Here is a 19,927-nt window from a genome sequence, read left to right on the forward strand (position 1 = left end):
ACCACCCACATACCCCTAATCTAACCCAAACCCCCCTTAAATAAACCTAACACTAAGCCCCTGAAGATCTTCCTACCTTGTCTTCACCTCAACAGGTATCATCGATCCGTCCTGGCATCCGGTGCTGAAGAGGTCCAGAAGAGGCTCCAAAGTCTTCCTCCTATCCGGCAAGAAGAGGACATCCGGACCGGCAAACATCTTCATCCAAGCGGCATCTTCTATCTTCATCCGATGACGACTGGCTCCATCCTGAAGACCTCCAGCGCGGACCCATCTTCCTCCGGCGACGTCCAACTGAAGAATGACGGTTCCTTTAAGGGACGGAGCGGGTCCATGTTGAAGCAGCCGACGCGGATCCATCCTCTTCTTTCGGCGTCTCCCGACGAATGACGGTTCCTTTAAGGCAGGGGTCAGCAACCTTGGGCCCCCAGATGTTTTGGAACTACATTTCCCATGATGCTGAGACACGGTTTAGGCTGTCTGAGCACAATGGGAAATGTAGTACTAAAACATCTGGGGGCCCAAGGTTGCTGACCCCTGCTTTAAGGGACGTCATCCAAGATGGCGTCCCTCGAATTCCGATTGGCTGATAGGATTCTATCAGCCAATCGGAATTAAGGTAAGAATATTCTGATTGGCTGATGGAATCAGCCAATCAGAATCAAGTTCAATCCGATTGGCTGATCCAATCAGCCAATCAGATTGAGCTCGCATTCTATTGGCTGATCGGAACAGCCAATAGAATGCGAGCTCAATCTGATTGGCTGATTGGATCAGCCAATCGGATTGAACTTGATTCTATATTCTTACCTTAATTCCGATTGGCTGATAGAATCCTATCAGCCAATCGGAATTCGAGGGACGCCATCTTGGATGACGTCCCTTAAAGGAACCGTCATTCGTCGGGAGACGCCGAAAGAAGAGGATGGATCCGCGTCGGCTGCTTCAACATGGACCCGCTCCGTCCCTTAAAGGAACCGTCATTCTTCAGTTGGACGTCGCTGGAGGAAGATGGGTCCGCGCTGGAGGTCTTCAGGATGGAGCCGGTCGTCATCGGATGAAGATAGAAGATGCCGCTTGGATGAAGATGTTTGCCGGTCCGGATGTCCTCTTCTTGCCGGATAGGAGGAAGACTTTGGAGCCTCTTCTGGACCTCTTCAGCACCTGATGCCAGGACGGATCGGTGATACCTGTTGAGGTGAAGACAAGGTAGGAAGATCTTCAGGGGCTTAGTGTTAGGTTTATTTAAGGGGGGTTTGGGTTAGATTAGGGGTATGTGGGTGGTGGGTTGTAATGTTGGGGGGGGGTATTGTATGTTTTTTTTTACAGGCAAAAGAGCTGAAATTCTTGGGGCATGCCCCGCAAAGGGCCCTGTTCAGGGCTGGTAAGGTAAAAGAGCTTTTAACTTTATTAATTTAGAATAGGGTAGGGCAGTTTTTTATTTTGGGGGTCTTTGTTATTTTATTAGGGGGCTTAGAGTAGGTGTAATTAGTTTAAAATTGTTGTAATATTTTTCTGAGGTTTGTAAATATTTTTTTATTTTTTGTAACTTAGTTCTTTTTTATTTTTTGTACTTTAGTTAGTTTATTTCATTGTAGTTATTTGTAGGAATTGTATTTAATTTATTTATTGATAGTGTAGTGTTAGGTTTTATTGTAGGTAATTGTAGGTATTTTATTTAATTAATTTATTGATAGGGTAGTGTTAGGTTTAATTATAACTTAGGTTAGGATTTATTTTACAGGTAATTTTGTAATTATTTTAACTAGGTAGCTATTAAATAGTTCTTAACTATTTAATAGCTATTGTACCTGGTTAAAATAATTACAAAGTTGCCTGTAAAATAAATATTAATCCTAAAATAGCTACAATGTAATTATAATTTATATTGTAGCTATATTAGGATTTATTTTACAGGTAAGTATTTAGCTTTAAATAGGAATAATTTATTTAAGAATAGTTAATTAATTTCGTTAGATTTAAATTATATTTAACTTAGGGGGGTGTTAGTGTTAGGGTTAGACTTAGCTTTAGGGGTTAATACATTTATTAGAATAGCGGTGAGCTCCGGTCGGCAGATTAGGGGTTAATAATTGAAGTTAGGTGTCGGCGATGTTAGGGAGGGCAGATTAGGGGTTAATACTATTTATGATAGGGTTAGTGAGGCGGATTAGGGGTTAATAACTTTATTATAGTAGCGCTCAGGTCCGCTCGGCAGATTAGGGGTTAATAAGTGTAGGCAGGTGTCGGCGACGTTGAGGGGGGCAGATTAGGGGTTAATAAATATAATATAGGGGTCGGCGGTGTTAGGGGCAGCAGATTAGGGGTACATAGCTATAATGTAGGTGGCGGCGCTTTGCGGTCGGCAGATTAGGGGTTAATTATTGTAAGTAGCTGGCGGCGACGTTGTGGGGGGCAGGTTAGGGGTTAATAAATATAATACAGGGGTCGGCGGGGTTAGGGGCAGCAGATTAGGGGTACATAGGGGATAACTTAGCTGGCGGCGCTTTGCGGTCGGCAGATTAGGGGTTAAAAAAAAAACCGAGTGGCGGCGATGTGGGGGGACCTCAGTTTAGGGGTACATAGGTAGTTTATGGGTGTTAGTGTACTTTAGGGTACAGTAGTTAAGAGCTTTATGAACCGGCGTTAGCCCAGAAAGCTCTTAACTCCTGCTTTTTTTCTGCGGCTGGAGTTTTGTCGTTAGAGCTCTAACGCTCACTTCAGAAACGACTCTAAATACCGGAGTTAGGAAGATCCCATTGAAAAGATAGGATACGTAATTGACGTAAGGGGATCTGCGGTATGGAAAAGTCGCGGCTGAAAAGTGAGCGTTAGACCCTTTCCTGACTGACTCCAAATACCGGCGGTAGCCTAAAACCAGCGTTAGGAGCCTCTAACGCTGGTTTTCACGGCTACCGCCAAACTCTAAATCTAGGCCTAAGTTAGGAGTTTGGTGTTTTTGACCTAGGTAGAGTGATTTGGTCACCTAATAAGTAATCAAAGAATTTAAAGCATTTATTTTAATTTAAGGTCCGCCATTTTTTGTTTTTAAATTTATATAATATTTTTATATGTAATATTTAGTGCTGCCTCAGGTATAGGGCTAGTTGGAGATATGTGCTTGATTATATTGTATATGTAAATTCATACTGAAATATGACTAAGAACATAACTCCAACTATGCCTATGCCTGGGGCAGCACTAAATATTACGTATATTTAAAAAAAAAGAAAAAGAAAAGCTTGCATTGTTTGCAAACTTTAATAATTCAAAGGAAACTATGCCTCAAAATGATTATTTTTCCTCTTTTACAGCTAGTTGAGCATGATATAATGTTTGAGACTTTAATGACAGCACCCAAAAGTGTTTTACCCGTTTGCACTTTGAATGGAAACTGGGTGTAAAGTTTTGATTTTCCGCTTCTAATATTTTCTATGGGACACGTAATTGTATTCGGCAGCTGGACCCCTGCTACCGGTAATAGGGGAAAACGTACCTTTGCAAATTGTTGGTGAGCTTAATGTCTTCCAACAGTATTTTTTTCGCTTTGCAAACTTGTGCAAACCTAATTACGGCTCAATGGAAATGAGCCCTATGTTGCTCAGCATTTTTTTGGCTCTTGATGTGCCACTTTCAACATCGGTGCATTCACAATCCCAACAATAGCACCATTTATGTATTGAAAAATATTGGATCAGATAATGGACTATACGATTATTTGGCAACACTGACTTTGGCAATCACAGTCCACTCAACTACAAATTATTGACTAAATATCGACAACAAAATTAGATCTGTAGGAAACGTGAGAAAATTAAAATCACGACTGCAACATTTGCAAATAGTGTTTTGCAATCCTGTCCTTAAATCTTTCTTTTTATTTCCTACTCACATTTGAATGATTATAAGTTAAAAGTAATTCTAACTTCTGGAATGGGATTTCTTCCGCCAATTGCATCTTCGTAATCAGAATTTAACCTTTGCCGTTCCTTCTTGTTTACTGGCAACCAACATGTTTGTGCAGGTTTTTACAGTAATCAGACGTTCCACAAAGTGTGATTTACAATATCTATATTGCCGTATTATTACAGTAATGGATATTCAACAAAGACAAACCCCGTTGTGTACAATGAGGAGTGAAACTAATGCTGATATTTACACCTTTTTGCTTAGTGGTTTCAAAATTTACAGTACGAGAACTGTTAAAATCTTGTGATAGAAGATGAGATGCTATAGCCATTTATTAATTAATTCATTAATTTCCTGTTCAATTTTAAAATATGAAAAGTTAAAAAAAAACAGTGTGCAAACATGGCCCATATACAAATATCATTCAGATACACTTATCTGTTACACTTATAACACTTATCAGAAACACCACTCTAGCCATTTGCAAAACTCACATTGACCCATTTCAGCTTTCAGTGATTATTCTAAGCCGTTATCAGCTGAACTGCAGATATGGAGAAATGGAAATCAAATATTGTAGGAGTTATCAAACTAAGCTGTGTTTGACTCAGAAAGATTGTGACCCTCTTCATATAAAAAAATACATTCTGGTCCTGTTTTTCCAATAAGAGAATTTCATAAAGACTGGAAGCAAGGCAATAGACAGAGACGGACAGACAGACAGATCAATTATTACCTTTCCAGGACCATCATATTTACAGACAGAGGAATTTGTAGGGCAGTTTCCAAAGTTCTCCTGGCAAGGATTAACGGGTAAGCACACTATACCATCTCCTTTGTATCCTTCTTTGCACGTGCACTTGTGTTGATTTGGCCCCAAGTATGTGCAATCAGCAGATGCATAACAAATATTTTTAGAGCATGGATTAATAGCTGAAATGAATAAGAAAGACTTTAATAACACTTACAAGGTTATATCATGCTGCATTATATCTTCTGTTTTATTAATGCTGTGTAATGTTAAAACATGATGTTGAAAAGGCTATGGTTAAAAGGACATATGGAAATCAAATTAACGTTTCATGATTCAGACAGAAAGTGCAATTACAATGAAAAAGTAGGAATGTATATGTGGATTATTTATACCACATAATTTCCTGTTATTGAAATAAAAAATCTTGATATGGGCATTTTATTTTATTAGGCACTTGTGACTGTCACTACAGCAGCCTATTGCTCTATCTCTTGCGCTATCCTTAGACATGAAACAACTGGATATTGTACAGTAATGTAAAATGTTTATTAATGGATAGCTACAAACATTTTGTAATATACTTTAAAGGGACACTGAACCCAAATATTTTCTTTCATTATTCAGATAGAGCATGCAATTTTAAGCAACTTTCTAATTTACTCCTATTATCAAAGTTTCTTTGTTTTCTTGGTATCTTTATTTGAAAAAGCAGGAATGTAAGCTTACAAGCTAGACGATTTTTGGTTTAGCACCCTGGATAGCGCTTGCTGAGTGGTGGCTACATTTAGCCTCCGCTACCCAGGAGATGGGACAGCTCATAGGCTTACATTCTTGCTTTTTCAAATAAACATACCAAGAGAATGAAGAAAAATTGATAATAGGAGTAAATTAGAAAGTTGCTTAAAATTGCATGCTCTATCTGAATCACAAAACAAAAAATTTGGGTTCAGTGTCCCTTTAACTATTTGTTTTCTTCCGTTCTTTAAATCTAAAATTGTAGTTTAGGGTTTTCCCAATTCTGAGAAATGGAAGTGCCCACTACAGACTTCACAAACCAAATCTTGCTATGTAGCTGACTTAACTGGCCTCATTCCGGGACTGCTCCTTAAAAGTTTTTAAATTCTATGCTCTAGCTGAACCATGAAAGTTTAAATTTCAATTTCACATCCATTTAATACAAAATGATTAGGTGCCAAACAAAAAGCTATTTTGTAGGTTTATTTCACTGAAAAATGTAAAACATTGAGCAATATAACCGACCTCTGGGAAATCTTACATCAGAATAATGTACAGGCTCTACATATAGCTTATTAAAAAAATGTACTGATGCAAATATGTCTTAACATATGCAATTTGCACAGTATTATATATTTCAAAGTGTAGAATTAGAGGTTATGGGGGGATAATTGGAGTTAAATAATAACAGAAATGGTCCCTTGTATTAGAATTACAACACATATATATGTACCTATATGTTATATAAAATATTACCAAATGGGATCCATATCTGGTGTGGGATCTCAGGAAGCAGAACTAAACAACTAGAAAAACGAATTGTATAAGGAATACAATAGGATTCACAGCAGAGATTACCACAGATTTAGTATCATATAGACTCCAAATAGAGGATTCAGATAAGGATTATATCAAATGTTTTAAAATGTTCCATATCATTCATACCTTAATATCTTTATTAATATACCTAGGAACCAACATTCACACAAAAGTAGCGAAGAAAAAGTTAAAAACACTTAAACCCAGTCTTGTAATAATTAGTATGCTGAGAGATCATATAATAAACAAGTGCCTGCTGACCAATATCTAAAGTAAGCTAAGCCCTTACAATCCGAGGGCTGATTAACTTTTAACTTATATTCTAAGCAGGCACCAAAAGAGCTATTATTTGAAAACAATGTCAGTTAGACAAGGGTAAGCAAGTTAAAAACGGCAGACAGGAGAGACAGAGCTACTCCTGCTGGACCCCTGACGCGCGTTTCACAGAACGCTTCCTCAGAGGGGGTGCGGGCCGCCGCTACTCGGCGTTACTTAAGATCATATTGAGCCCACCTTCCTAACACAATAGGTTGCCCATTACCGATGCAAGGTATCTGATTAGTTCAAAGATCCGTCAGTCAGTGCTGTTTGTTCTGACGTGTATGATCTCATCATGTGACCGGAGGGCGTGAATAGTAAGAAGTATCTTCAGTGACAGTTAGCCAATCACGGGTTGTATGCAGGGGGCGTGTAAGTACTGCTTAGGGACAATTGGATGATCGCAGAGCAATATAAACAAAGGACTGAATATCGTATATTGATCTAACTTATGATGATATCAAACACTTTGTTTGATATACAAACAGATCTAATCATAAGACCATATTGTAAATTCAAAAATGACGATGTCGAATGGCTCATAAACAGTATCAACAGATCACAAAATGATCGTGAGTTTGGGTTGGAACAAAAAAGATATCTCATAAATATGTCACTTGGACAATATTATAGTATTGTAATCATAGTAACATGGTGTGTACAAATCGAATAATTAGTTATATATTCCACTAGAATTTGAAAATCAGCGACCTAGTGACAAATGATAAAAATGATCAAGTGTTAGAGTGCAAGGTTTGTGGTATGATGCTTCACAATAAGAGAAGCGAGAATGTGACAGCATTACTGCATAATGCTTGTATGTGGATATCATAGTGAAATTAAATGACCTGACTTCATATTTAGTTTATAACACAAACGTGAATCATTTCAATATATAGTGAATAAAAACAATAAACAGAAAAGGGAAGGGAAGGTAAAAAAGTGCAATGGGGGTACATTAGAAAAGCCAATGATGGTGCAAAGGGGACAACACCTTTCTAAAAATGGTGTTCTAGTGACCCTGAGTATTATCAGGATTATAATAGCAAACATAGAATCATAATGTGACACTATAGTAATGTGTATAAAATGCCAGTGAATGGAATATATTTTTGTTCATAAATTCAACTTAAGGTTCATACTCTGTATATATCTTAATGTATATGGTATTTCCAATATATTTGATGGAGACACGTAGGTTTTACGTGATTTTAAATACAGAAGCTAAATGCCTTAGTTATTAGAATATACAATCCGGTATTAGATTATAAGTATACAAAATAATTATTAAAGTCATTCATACCAGAAGGTTTAACAGCATTTAGAGAGTAGATCCACTTACATTCAAGTTTCAATAAAGATTTTTCAATGTTGCCACCTCTTATACCAAGAGATGCTTTCTGAATTACTGTGTATTTTAGATCTTTCGGTGAGCCATTGTGATGAATCAAAAACTGTTTTGCAACTGAGGTGATTTTTTTACCTTTGTCTCTGTCTCTCTGAGCATATTTAATGTTATAGACATGTTCTAGGATACGTGTCTTGACCTCCCTTGTGGTCATACCTACATATGCCATCTGGCATGAGCAATAAAGTACATAAACCACTCCTATAGTTTTACATGAGAAACGTGCTTGGAGTTTGTATAATCTTCCAGTTTTATCAGTTATTGTTTTAGTTTTCAATACATATTTGCAAGCTGAACATGTGCTGCAAGGGTACATGCCTGGGTCAGTATCTTTTTTCTTAACAGATCATACAAAATGACTGGAAACTAGTTGGTCTCTTAAATTGCTGGATCTCTTGTATCCAATAGATACTCTCTCTCCTATTACTGACTTGAGGGTATCGTCATTTTGCAGTATTCCCCAGTGGTCATTAATAATTTTGATAATGTGTGGCATTTGGGGGTTGTATGTTGTTATCAGTCTAGGACAGGATTCTTGGACAGTTCTTACCTTTGGAGTAAGTAATTCATCTCTGCTCTTTCTAAGTGCCTTGTACTTAGCTCTTTTAATGGATTTCTTACTGTATCCCCGTGCAGATAGTCTTTGTGTTAGGGCTGTACTTTCTGACATATAGATTTCAGTACTGGTACAGTTACGGCGAAGTCTCAAAAATTCACCGTAAGGTATCACTTTTAAAGTACTAGGTGAATGGGCACTAGTATGGTGTAAGAGCGTGTTTGTTGCTGTTTCTTTTCTGTATATTGTGGTGTTGATGAATCCTTCATTATTTTTAAATATCTTTAAGTCCAAAAAGCATATTTCCTGCTGATTCACTTCATGGGTTAGTTTTATATTAAGATCGTTCATATTAATTTCTTTCATGAAGGCTTCTAATTTATCATACGACCCCTCCCAAATGAAAAAGACATCATCTATGTATCTTAACCACATGGGTATATGTTCAGTGTATGTATTAAGATGATCTTAATACATACACTGAACATATACCCATGTGGTTAAGATACATAGATGATGTCTTTTTCATTTGGGAGGGGTCGTATGATAAATTAGAAGCCTTCATGAAAGAAATTAATATGAACGATCTTAATATAAAACTAACCCATGAAGTGAATCAGCAGGAAATATGCTTTTTGGACTTAAAGATATTTAAAAATAATGAAGGATTCATCAACACCACAATATACAGAAAAGAAACAGCAACTAACACGCTCTTACACCATACTAGTGCCCATTCACCTAGTACTTTAAAAGCGATACCTTACGGTGAATTTTTGAGACTTCGCCATAACTGTACCAGTACTGAAATCTATATGTCAGAAAGTACAGCCCTAACACAAAGACTATCTGCACGGGGATACAGTAAGAAATCCATTAAAAGAGCTAAGTACAAGGCACTTAGAAAGAGCAGAGATGAATTACTTACTCCAAAGGTAAGAACTGTCCAAGAATCCTGTCCTAGACTGATAACAACATACAACCCCCAAATGCCACACATTATCAAAATTATTAATGACCACTGGGGAATACTGCAAAATGACGATACCCTCAAGTCAGTAATAGGAGAGAGAGTATCTATTGGATACAAGAGATCCAGCAATTTAAGAGACCAACTAGTTTCCAGTCATTTTGTAAGATCTGTTAAGAAAAAAGATACTGACCCAGGCATGTACTCTTGCAGCACATGTTCAGCTTGCAAATATGTATTGAAAACTAAAACAATAACTGATAAAACTGGAAGATTATACAAACTCCAAGCACGTTTCTCATGTAAAACTATAGGAGTGGTTTATGTACTTTATTGCTCATGCCAGATGGCATATGTAGGTATGACCACAAGGGAGGTCAAGACACGTATCCTAGAACATGTCTATAACATTAAATATGCTCAGAGAGACAGAGACAAAGGTAAAAAAATCACCTCAGTTGCAAAACATTTTTTGATTCATCACAATGGCTCACCGAAAGATGTAAAATACACAGTAATTCAGAAAGCATCTCTTGGTATAAGAGGTGGCAACATTGAAAAATCTTTATTGAAACTTGAATGTAAGTGGATCTACTCTCTAAATGCTGTTAAACCTTCTGGTATGAATGACTTTAATAATTATTTTGTATACTTATAATCTAATACCGGATTGTATATTCTAATAACTAAGGCATTTAGCTTCTGTATTTAAAATCACGTAAAACCTACGTGTCTCCATCAAATATATTGGAAATACCATATACATTAAGATATATACAGAGTATGAACCTTAAGTTGAATTTATGAACAAAAATATATTCCATTCACTGGCATTTTATACACATTACTATAGTGTCACATTATGATTCTATGTTTGCTATTATAATCCTGATAATACTCAGGGTCACTAGAACACCATTTTTAGAAAGGTGTTGTCCCCTTTGCACCATCATTGGCTTTTCTAATGTACCCCCATTGCACTTTTTTACCTTCCCTTCCCTTTTCTGTTTATTGTTTTTATTCACTATATATTGAAATGATTCACTTTTGTGTTATAAACTAAATATGAAGTCAGGTCATTTAATTTCACTATGATATCCACATACAAGCATTATGTAGTAATGCTGTCACATTCTTGCTTCTCTTATTGTGAAGCATCATACCACAAACCTTGCACTCTAACACTTGATCATTTTTATCATTTGTCACTAGGTCGCTGATTTTCAAATTCTAGTGGAATATATAACTAATTATTTGATTTGTACACACCATGTTACTATGATTACAATACTATAATATTGTCCAAGTGACATATTTATGAGATATCTTTTTTGTTCCAACCCAAACTCACGATCATTTTGTGATCTGTTGATACTATTTATGAGCCATTCGACATCGTCATTTTTGAATTTACAATATGGTCTTATGATTAGATCTGTTTGTATATCAAACAAAGTGTTTGATATCATCATAAGTTAGATCAATATACGATATTCAGTCCTTTGTTTATATTGCTCTGCGATTATCCAATTGTCCCTAAGCAGTACTTACACGCCCCCTGCATACAACCCGTGATTGGCTAACTGTCACTGAAGATACTTCTTACTATTCACGCCCTCCGGTCACATGATGAGATCATACACGTCAGAACAAACAGCACTGACTGACGGATCTTTGAACTAATCAGATACCTTGCATCGGTAATGGGCAACCTATTGTGTTAGGAAGGTGGGCTCAATATGATCTTAAGTAACGCCGAGTAGCGGCGGCCCGCACCCCCTCTGAGGAAGCGTTCTGTGAAACGCGCGTCAGGGGTCCAGCAGGAGTAGCTCTGTCTCTCCTGTCTGCCGTTTTTAACTTGCTTACCCTTGTCTAACTGACATTGTTTTCAAATAATAGCTCTTTTGGTGCCTGCTTAGAATATAAGTTAAAAGTTAATCAGCCCTCGGATTGTAAGGGCTTAGCTTACTTTAGATATTGGTCAGCAGGCACTTGTTTATTATATGATCTCTCAGCATACTAATTATTACAAGACTGGGTTTAAGTGTTTTTAACTTTTTCTTCGCTACTTTTGTGTGAATGTTGGTTCCTAGGTATATTAATAAAGATATTAAGGTATGAATGATATGGAACATTTTAAAACATTTGATATAATCCTTATCTGAATCCTCTATTTGGAGTCTATATGATACTAAATCTGTGGTAATCTCTGCTGTGAATCCTATTGTATTCCTTATACAATTCGTTTTTCTAGTTGTATATTTCAAAGTGTGCTACCTATTTATATCTAAACATCGGTCAGAATATTTTAGTTTGCCTCTCTATTTCAACACAAAATTGTTAAAACATTGTCCAGATGTACTGTATGTTTAGCGCAGGCAATTTATCCTGCTTTAATAATAACTTAAGTAGAAGAAGGAAGTTCTAATAACCTTTGTCTGATGTTCCAGCCAGAAAACATTTCAGAAATGTTTATTTATAAAACATAACTATATGTTAGTTCAGAAATGTGTCTCCAATCTAACCAGTTAATCTCCTTATTTATTTTAAGACCATCATGTAATAAAAAAAGATTAAAGTCTTTAACTATAGTTGGGGATGAGATATTGCAGAAGCAGAGTCTGATTGCATCTGATGATTTCAGGAGCAGGATTTAGGCACCCATGTCCAGGTGTTGGGCATTGCTGGGCTACATTTAGCCACCTATCAACAAGCGCTACCCAGGTGCTGACCCAAAAATGGGCTGGATCCTAAGCTTACACTCCTGCTTTTCAAATAAAGATACCAACAGAACAAAGAAAAATTGATAAAAGGAGTAAATTAGAAAGTTACTTAAAATTGCGTGCTCTATCTGAATCATGAAATAAAATAATTTGGGTTTCATATTCCTTTAAGTTATCTCATTCTGAAACATTTCATTGTTGCTCTTATTTCACTAAAACTTAGGGACCAATTTATCAAGCTCTGTATGGATCGGGTTGATTGACACCCCCTGCTAGCGGCCAGTTGGCAGCGAATCTGCAGGGGGCGGCATTGCACAAGCAGTTCAGAAGAACTACTGGTGCAATGATAAATGCCGACAGAGTATGCTGTTGGCATTTATCGATGTGCGGCACAGATGATACGCTACATTGTATCATGTCCGCTCGCACTATGATAAATCTACCCAATAGAGTTTATTCAGTAGATCAAAAACCTGAGGACCTTCCCTTCAGTAAATGTCTTCTGGGACTGATTTTTATGTGCAAGGGGAATTCACATTGTCCTAAGGGACCAGTTACTACTGAATCATGTAGGACATTCTGATGGCTGTGAATAAACCTGCTGGTAGGAGAATGTCATGAATGAACCAAAGTGGTAACTATTTTTTTTAAGGTACTAACCTATGCTGGACTCGATTGCTGGTGGGAGAATGCTAAGAAACAAAATTGTCACTTCTCAACTTTACTGTCATACAAGTTTTATTCATAATTGCAAAAATGTAATAACTTATTGTGGATCTTGTCATCTGTCACACAGATTGAAATAGTGATTGGTTTATATTAACTACAAGTAAGCAATGAGTAATAGAAGTGTATGCTCAAGAATGTTTAAACTTTTCTGATCAGTAGAATTGTATAATGAAAGACAAGGCAATAACACTGAACTGAAACTGAATTTCAAATGAGTAGTATGGCCATTGACACAAAAATGCAGCAAACAAGGTGTTAACATATTCAGAAGGATTTTCACACAGCTAGTATGTTAATTTATATCAAGATTGCAGAAAATCATTTTACATCCTTTTGAGGCCTGACTATAATTTAACAAAATTAATGGAGCAACCTCTTTGAAAACTATTGGCAAACCAATGTTTCAAATGAATGAGAAGACCTTACGTTTACAGTTTTTCCCATGTCCTTCATAGTTGGGCATACATTTGCATTCCAGCCCGCCATTGGTGGAAGTTGCACATCTGGAATTCTCTGGGCACTGCAGAGCGGCACAATCTGGTAAAGCTGGAAATACACAAACATTTGACCAATATTAAATGCTTGACAATATTATTATGAAAATGAAGAATGTAGAAATGTTCTGCCAGTAGTAGAGTGCCCATCATATGCATTTGTATGCATTTAATTTACTGGGGTATTCCTATTATTTACATAGAGCCCAATGTATGCAGATTTATAATATGACTGTTAGATTATAGATATGTATTTTCTAAAACAAAACAATGTTGGATATTGTACCTCAAATCCATAGTTTAGTTGGATTTAAGATAGCAATTTGAAACCTCATGGTAATCAGTCATTCATAAATATATAATATATATAATATCCTTACTTACAGATGCAATTACATTTCATAATAAGATGGAATTGCTTGTTTAGTAGTATACTCCTGCAGTACACAGATGCAGAGAAATGGAACTTTTGAATGGCTAACGTTTGTATATTTTATCAGTCATGTAAAACCCTTATGATCATAGGCACCATTTGATGGCAAAGACGTCTGGAGTCTAATCATGGGGATATACAAAGAGTGCTTAAAACCTATATCTTGCAATGTACCATGTAATTCCAAACGTGCCAGACAACGGGCAAAAATAAATCAGAACATCTATAAAGACATTTTAATTTAAAAGAGGAGAATCTCCTTTCTTAAATGTCTCTACATATAACATGGATAAAACTTGCTAACCCATTCATCAGGTTTAGACAACAAAAAATAAGGATGATAAAACAGTTTATTAGGAAAAAACAAACCATAAAGATGAGATTCCACTATCAATAGATGGATAACATGATCATTTAAAGGGACATGAAACCCACATTTTTCTTTCCTGATTCAGATAGAGCATGTGATTTGAAACCACTTTCTAATTTACTTCTATTATCTAATTTGTTTTGTTTTCTTGTTATCCTTTGTTAAAAAAGGATACCTAGGTAGAGTCAGGAGCCGCTGATTGGTGGCTGCACATATATATACCTTATGCAATTGGCTCACCCAGTGCATTCAGCTAGTTCTTAGTAGTGCATTGCTACTTCTCCAACAAAGGATACAAAGAGAATTAAGCAAATTGTATATTAGAAGTAAATTGGAAAGTTGCTTAAAGGGACACTAAACCCAATTTTTTTCTTTCATGATTCAGATAGAGCATGCAATTTCAAGTAACTTTCTAATTTACTCCTATTATTAATTTGTCTTTGTTGTCTTTATATCTTTATTTAAAAAAGCATGAATGTAAGCTTAAGAGCCGGCCCATTTTTGGTTCAGCACCCGGGTAGTGCTTGCTGATTGGTGGCTAAAAGTAGCAAACCAATCAGCAAGCATACCCAGGTGCTGAACCCAAAACAAAGATTGCTTAAAACTGCATGCTCTATCTGAATCATGAAAAAAAAATGGGTTTAGTATCCCTTTAAAATTGTGTTCTCTATTTGAACCATGAAAGAAAAAAAATTCTTAGTTAATTTTAAAAATTATGAGTATTTGCTCTATTAACCCCCTCAAAAAAAATTTATGTTTACATTAACCTCTAAGAAGCATGCGGTTTGTTTAAATCTTTTTAAACGTAATCTTTTGCTGTAAAACAAAAAGCTTATGAGTAAATGTGTTTCTAGTTCTGCTTGCATGCAAGGTCACAGAGTTCTGAGACCAAGGGGCATATGTATTAAGCTCCGTATGGAGCTTGATGCCCCGTGTTTCTGGCAAGTCATCAGATTCGCCAGAAACAGCAGTTATGAAGCAGCGGTCACAAAGACCGCTGCTCCATAACCTGTCCGCCTGCTCTGAGCAGGCGGATAGACATCGCCGGAAATCAACCCGATCGAGTACGATCGGGTTGATTGACACCCCCCTGCTGGCGGCCGATTGGCCGTGAGTCTGCAGGGGGCGGCGTTGCACCAGCAGCTCTTGAGAGCTGCTGGTGCAATGCTGAATACGTCAAGCGTATTGCTCGCCGTATTCAGCGAGGTCTGGCGGACCTGATCCGCAGTGTCGGATCAGGTCCGCCAGACCTTGATAACTATAGGCCCAAGTGTGTATGAGAATTTAAACTAAGGCATTAACATGTGCTTTTCCATTAAATAATGTATACCATTATAATAACATACTAGTTAGACTTTACTTAGTGCAAAATCTTTTGCCAACATATAATGCTCATCCATATAACTTGTTTGCTGTTAAAATGATTATTTTATTCATAAGCTACTTACGTTCATCACACTTGGAGCCGCCATAGCCAGAGAAACACTCACATTGTCCGTCTCCTGTGATTCCGCTGTTACAAACACCATGCACACAGTCACACTCTGCGGGGAATAATCACATTATACTGCTGATTAAACACATGTTGTTTCTGGACTTTAACTCACAGTTAAATTAAAATGGAAACATTGATATAATTATTCACAAAACCCAAAATGTGGAAATAAGGTATAAAGCAACATTTACATAAAATAATAAAATATGTCTAAAAACTAATGGGAAGACATCATATGAATATGTTTATATAACATTTTGTATTCCAATCCTCTAAAATGAGGATTATCTATAGGTATAGAAATATACAGATACAAGAATATCTATTTATAAATAATTAGAACATATTCTGCTATGTGCAGAACATTGGAATGCTCTAATGCAGCGGTCTCCAACCGGTGGTCTACGAGAGATGTTGGTGGTCCTTGACACCATCAAGCAGGAATAAATCTCCTCTGATGGTGTCACCCCTGTCGTGCCGCAACTCCCTACAGTGCCTGTCTGGACATCAATGAAAACCAACGTAGTACTGCGCAACTTGCATAGCTAGATTGTATTTTTAACTCCTCCCGCTCGGTGCACTGCTCAGAAAAAGATGATTCCATTCTAAAGCCAGCAGAGGTTGGTATAGTCTTGTCTTGAAATGGTGAAATCTTCCCTTTACCTGTCTGTAGTAGTTTTCTTAATTCCTTCAGATGGACTTACATCACTGTTTGTCTTCCTCCCCTCCATCTTCTTTTTTTAAATTAAATATTAATTATTTTTCATTCTAATAATTTTCCCGTGCACAAAGCCATTCTACCTGAATTCCAATAATTGCCATCCAGCAGATCAGCAATATCCCACCAGTATTAAAGTAATTACCAGTAACATCAGACGTGGTTAGCTCACATCCTTATTGAGAACTTTCTGATATAAACTTAATTTATGACTCCAATATCTGTCCTTGATCATAAGTAGTTTTGAATAATTCCTGGAGAGGTGACTTGGAAGTCTTGTAATCCTTTTAAACACAATTCTTTTTTTTTCTCCCAGTTTCTGCTGACACTCACCCTTCATCTGTCATTTGGAAGTATTCTCTCAGTTCTGTCATTCAGTTAGTTATTTCCAAAAAATAATTCTTAAAAATGTGTAACTATATAAATAATGTAAACTTATGTTATGTACAGTATGTGTGTGTGTTTATATATATATATATATATATATATATATATATATATATATATATATATATATATATATATATATATATACACACATATACAGGTTTGTACTTAAAATAAAAATCATGTTAGTTGTGATTTTAGTGGTCCCTGAGGTCCGAAAGATTGGCGACCCCTGCTCTAATGCATTCCAAGTGCTCTAATGCACTTATATACTGTATGTGTATATACTGTATGTCTGTGAATACATAAATACACATATAAATACACATGTACTCATATATATATATATACACACACACACATCTTTAGAAATAAATATATGTATCTCTATGTTAAACTTTTTTCTCTATGTTAACTTTTTTGTGCAATATGTTTTTAAAAAATGTTTATTAGATAGTGTTATTATGAGTGTAACTGTACTTTGTAATGCATTTTTGATGTGTTTTGTGACACTTTTTTGTTTCACGAAACAGTTAACCAGAGCTTTGAGGAAACGGTAATCATTCTAGTGTAAATCCCAATTGCACTCATGCAATCACATTTACTTCCAACTCTTAATACCAGCGGTACAACCGATGAACCCAAACACCCGCGATAAACCCCTAATCGCCGCTATGGCAGCAGTTATATGGGAATATGTTAATAATTATTCACTCTAGCAACAATAACTCTAAAAATAAGTGTTTTTGCAGATTCATGATTGTTGCAAAAATGATTTTAATTGTATTCTAGATCCACTTAATTTTGTAAATGATTTTTGTAATCTTGAGCATGTTCATATATATTTATTTATTATATGAGTGATAAAGGGACACTGAACCCATATTTTTTCTTTTCTGATTCAGATAGAGCATGCCATTTTAAGCAACTTTCTAATTTACTCCTATTATCAAATTTTCTTCATTCTCTTGGTATCTTTATTTGAACTGCAAGAATGTAAGTTTAGATGCCGGACCATTTTTAATGAACAACCTGGGGTGGATAAATTCATCCACCAATAAAAAAAGTGCTGTCCCCAGTACTGAAACAAAAAAACTTAGATGCCTTCTTTTTCACATAAAGATAGCAAGAGAACAAAGAAAAATTGATAATAGGAGTACATTGGAAAGTTGCTTAAAATTGCATGCTCTATCTGAATCACAAAAGAAAAAAATTGGGTTCAGCGTCCCTTAATAGGTAACTAAACTAATTTTCTCCTATTGAGCAGTAAAATGGCAATGTTGCCACCTACTGGACAACAAACTGCCATTCATTTTACTATTTTATTCTCTTCACTTTAGTTGTATAAAATTAATATATATATATATATATATATATATATATATATATATATATATATATATATATATATATATATATATATATAATAGTTATAACATTTATGCTGAAATATTGTATGTGATGATTATTGGCTCAGTTATATGGTGCTATTTAAAATGTAGAGCTATTATGCATTTAGGAAATGTCAAATCAAATCAGTCAAAAATCACGTTAGCTATACACAGTCAACTACTTAAAAATAAAACTAGCCTTGACCAATATTTTTTAAATTTAAATTGAGGAATTGTATTTAATTGTCTCTCTGTCCAAATTACTTTAAAAATGAAACCTTTGTTTGTGCACTGCCAACCAGGACCAGACTGAGACCAAAATTATGCCTGGGAATTTTAAGCAAGAACAGCCTACTTATTCCACCACGTTTATTTAAATATATCCCAAAACTGTATTGTGTACTTTTTGATTTACAAAAACATTTAAAGTGTCTAACACCCTTCTGTAGATGTATTTTGCAAATTGTTTGTCATTAAATCGTAAAAAAAAAATGAAATGTAATTAAAAAAACCCCACCAGAAGCTACTAAGTTCACATTTAAATAAATAATACCCACTTGCTGTTCATTAGTCTGTGTAGTCACAGTCACTAAAAATAACACTTTGTCATCACACGTAAGCTGCACTATCAGACAGAAATAACACAGATACCTGTAGGTGTGCACACAGATTATATATAAGCACAATGTTATTAAAAAAAAAATAAGCAAAACTATACATTGTAACAAAAACACTGCCAGATGGGCTATATTAATGGATCATCTACAAAACTTTTATGCAAAGAAAAATCTAGTGTACCATGGCTCTTTAAGTGTCCAGTACTTTTTTGATACATTTTACTGGTCAGCCTGCTGAAATACTGGACTATCTGGTTGAATACTAGGACCTGGAAACACTACATGTAGGTGTCATAAATATAACAAATTAACAACAGCAAATACATTGTTTCATATTTACACTTACATGATTAAATATAAATGATTCCAATTTATTTTAATTCATAGTTGACCTTGTTAAAAATGTTTTTAACACCAACTTTCACACTATTTGAGAATTGAAACTGATGAAGATCATACCTGAACTGCAGTCAACACCATACAAATTGTCTCCAGCACATGTTTCACAAGCGGTACCACCAAAACCTCCCTAAAACAAATATTATTTACTAATGGAATAATGACAGTGCATGTTTACTTTATACAATACATAACTGCCAAATAAATGTAGCAAATATGATCAGGTGAATGATTATTAAAGGTTTACAAAAATAAAGAACATACTTTTATATGTGTGTGTGTATACAGTAACTATATAAATAACATAATTTATGCTTACCTGATAAATTTATTTCTCTTGTAGTGTATCCAGTCCACGGATCATCCATTACTTATGGGATATTAACTCCTCCCCAACAGGAAGTGCAAGAGGATTCACCCAGCAGAGCTGCTATATAGCTCCTCCCCTAACTGCCATTACCAGTCATTCGACCGAAAACATGCAGAGAAAGGAAAACCATAGGGTGCAGTGGTGACTGTAGTTTAATGGAAAAATTACCTGCCTTAAAGTGACAGGGCGGGCCGTGGACTGGATACACTACAAGAGAAATAAATTTATCAGGTAAGCATAAATTATGTTTTCTCTTGTTAAGTGTATCCAGTCCACGGATCATCCATTACTTATGGGATACCAATACCAAAGCTAAAGTACACGGATGACGG

General features: G+C 35.8%; 1 protein-coding gene across 2 annotated transcripts in view; it reads right to left on the reverse strand.

Annotated features, from left to right (window-relative positions):
- Positions 1 to 19,927, reverse strand: part of STAB2 (stabilin 2) — a 324,351-nt gene that overhangs the window by 257,699 nt on the left and 46,725 nt on the right. For both annotated transcript variants that reach the window (XM_053716971.1, XM_053716970.1), the window contains exons 5-8: positions 19,286 to 19,355; positions 15,667 to 15,762; positions 13,348 to 13,467; positions 4,646 to 4,842 (exon numbers count right to left, since the gene is read on the reverse strand). In XM_053716971.1, the coding sequence (XP_053572946.1) occupies positions 4,646 to 4,842; positions 13,348 to 13,467; positions 15,667 to 15,762; positions 19,286 to 19,355 (483 nt within the window). The remainder of the gene's footprint in view (positions 1 to 4,645; positions 4,843 to 13,347; positions 13,468 to 15,666; positions 15,763 to 19,285; positions 19,356 to 19,927) is intronic.

Source organism: Bombina bombina, chromosome 6 (assembly GCF_027579735.1).
Source record: "Bombina bombina isolate aBomBom1 chromosome 6, aBomBom1.pri, whole genome shotgun sequence".
Taxonomy (NCBI): Eukaryota; Metazoa; Chordata; class Amphibia; order Anura; family Bombinatoridae; genus Bombina; species Bombina bombina.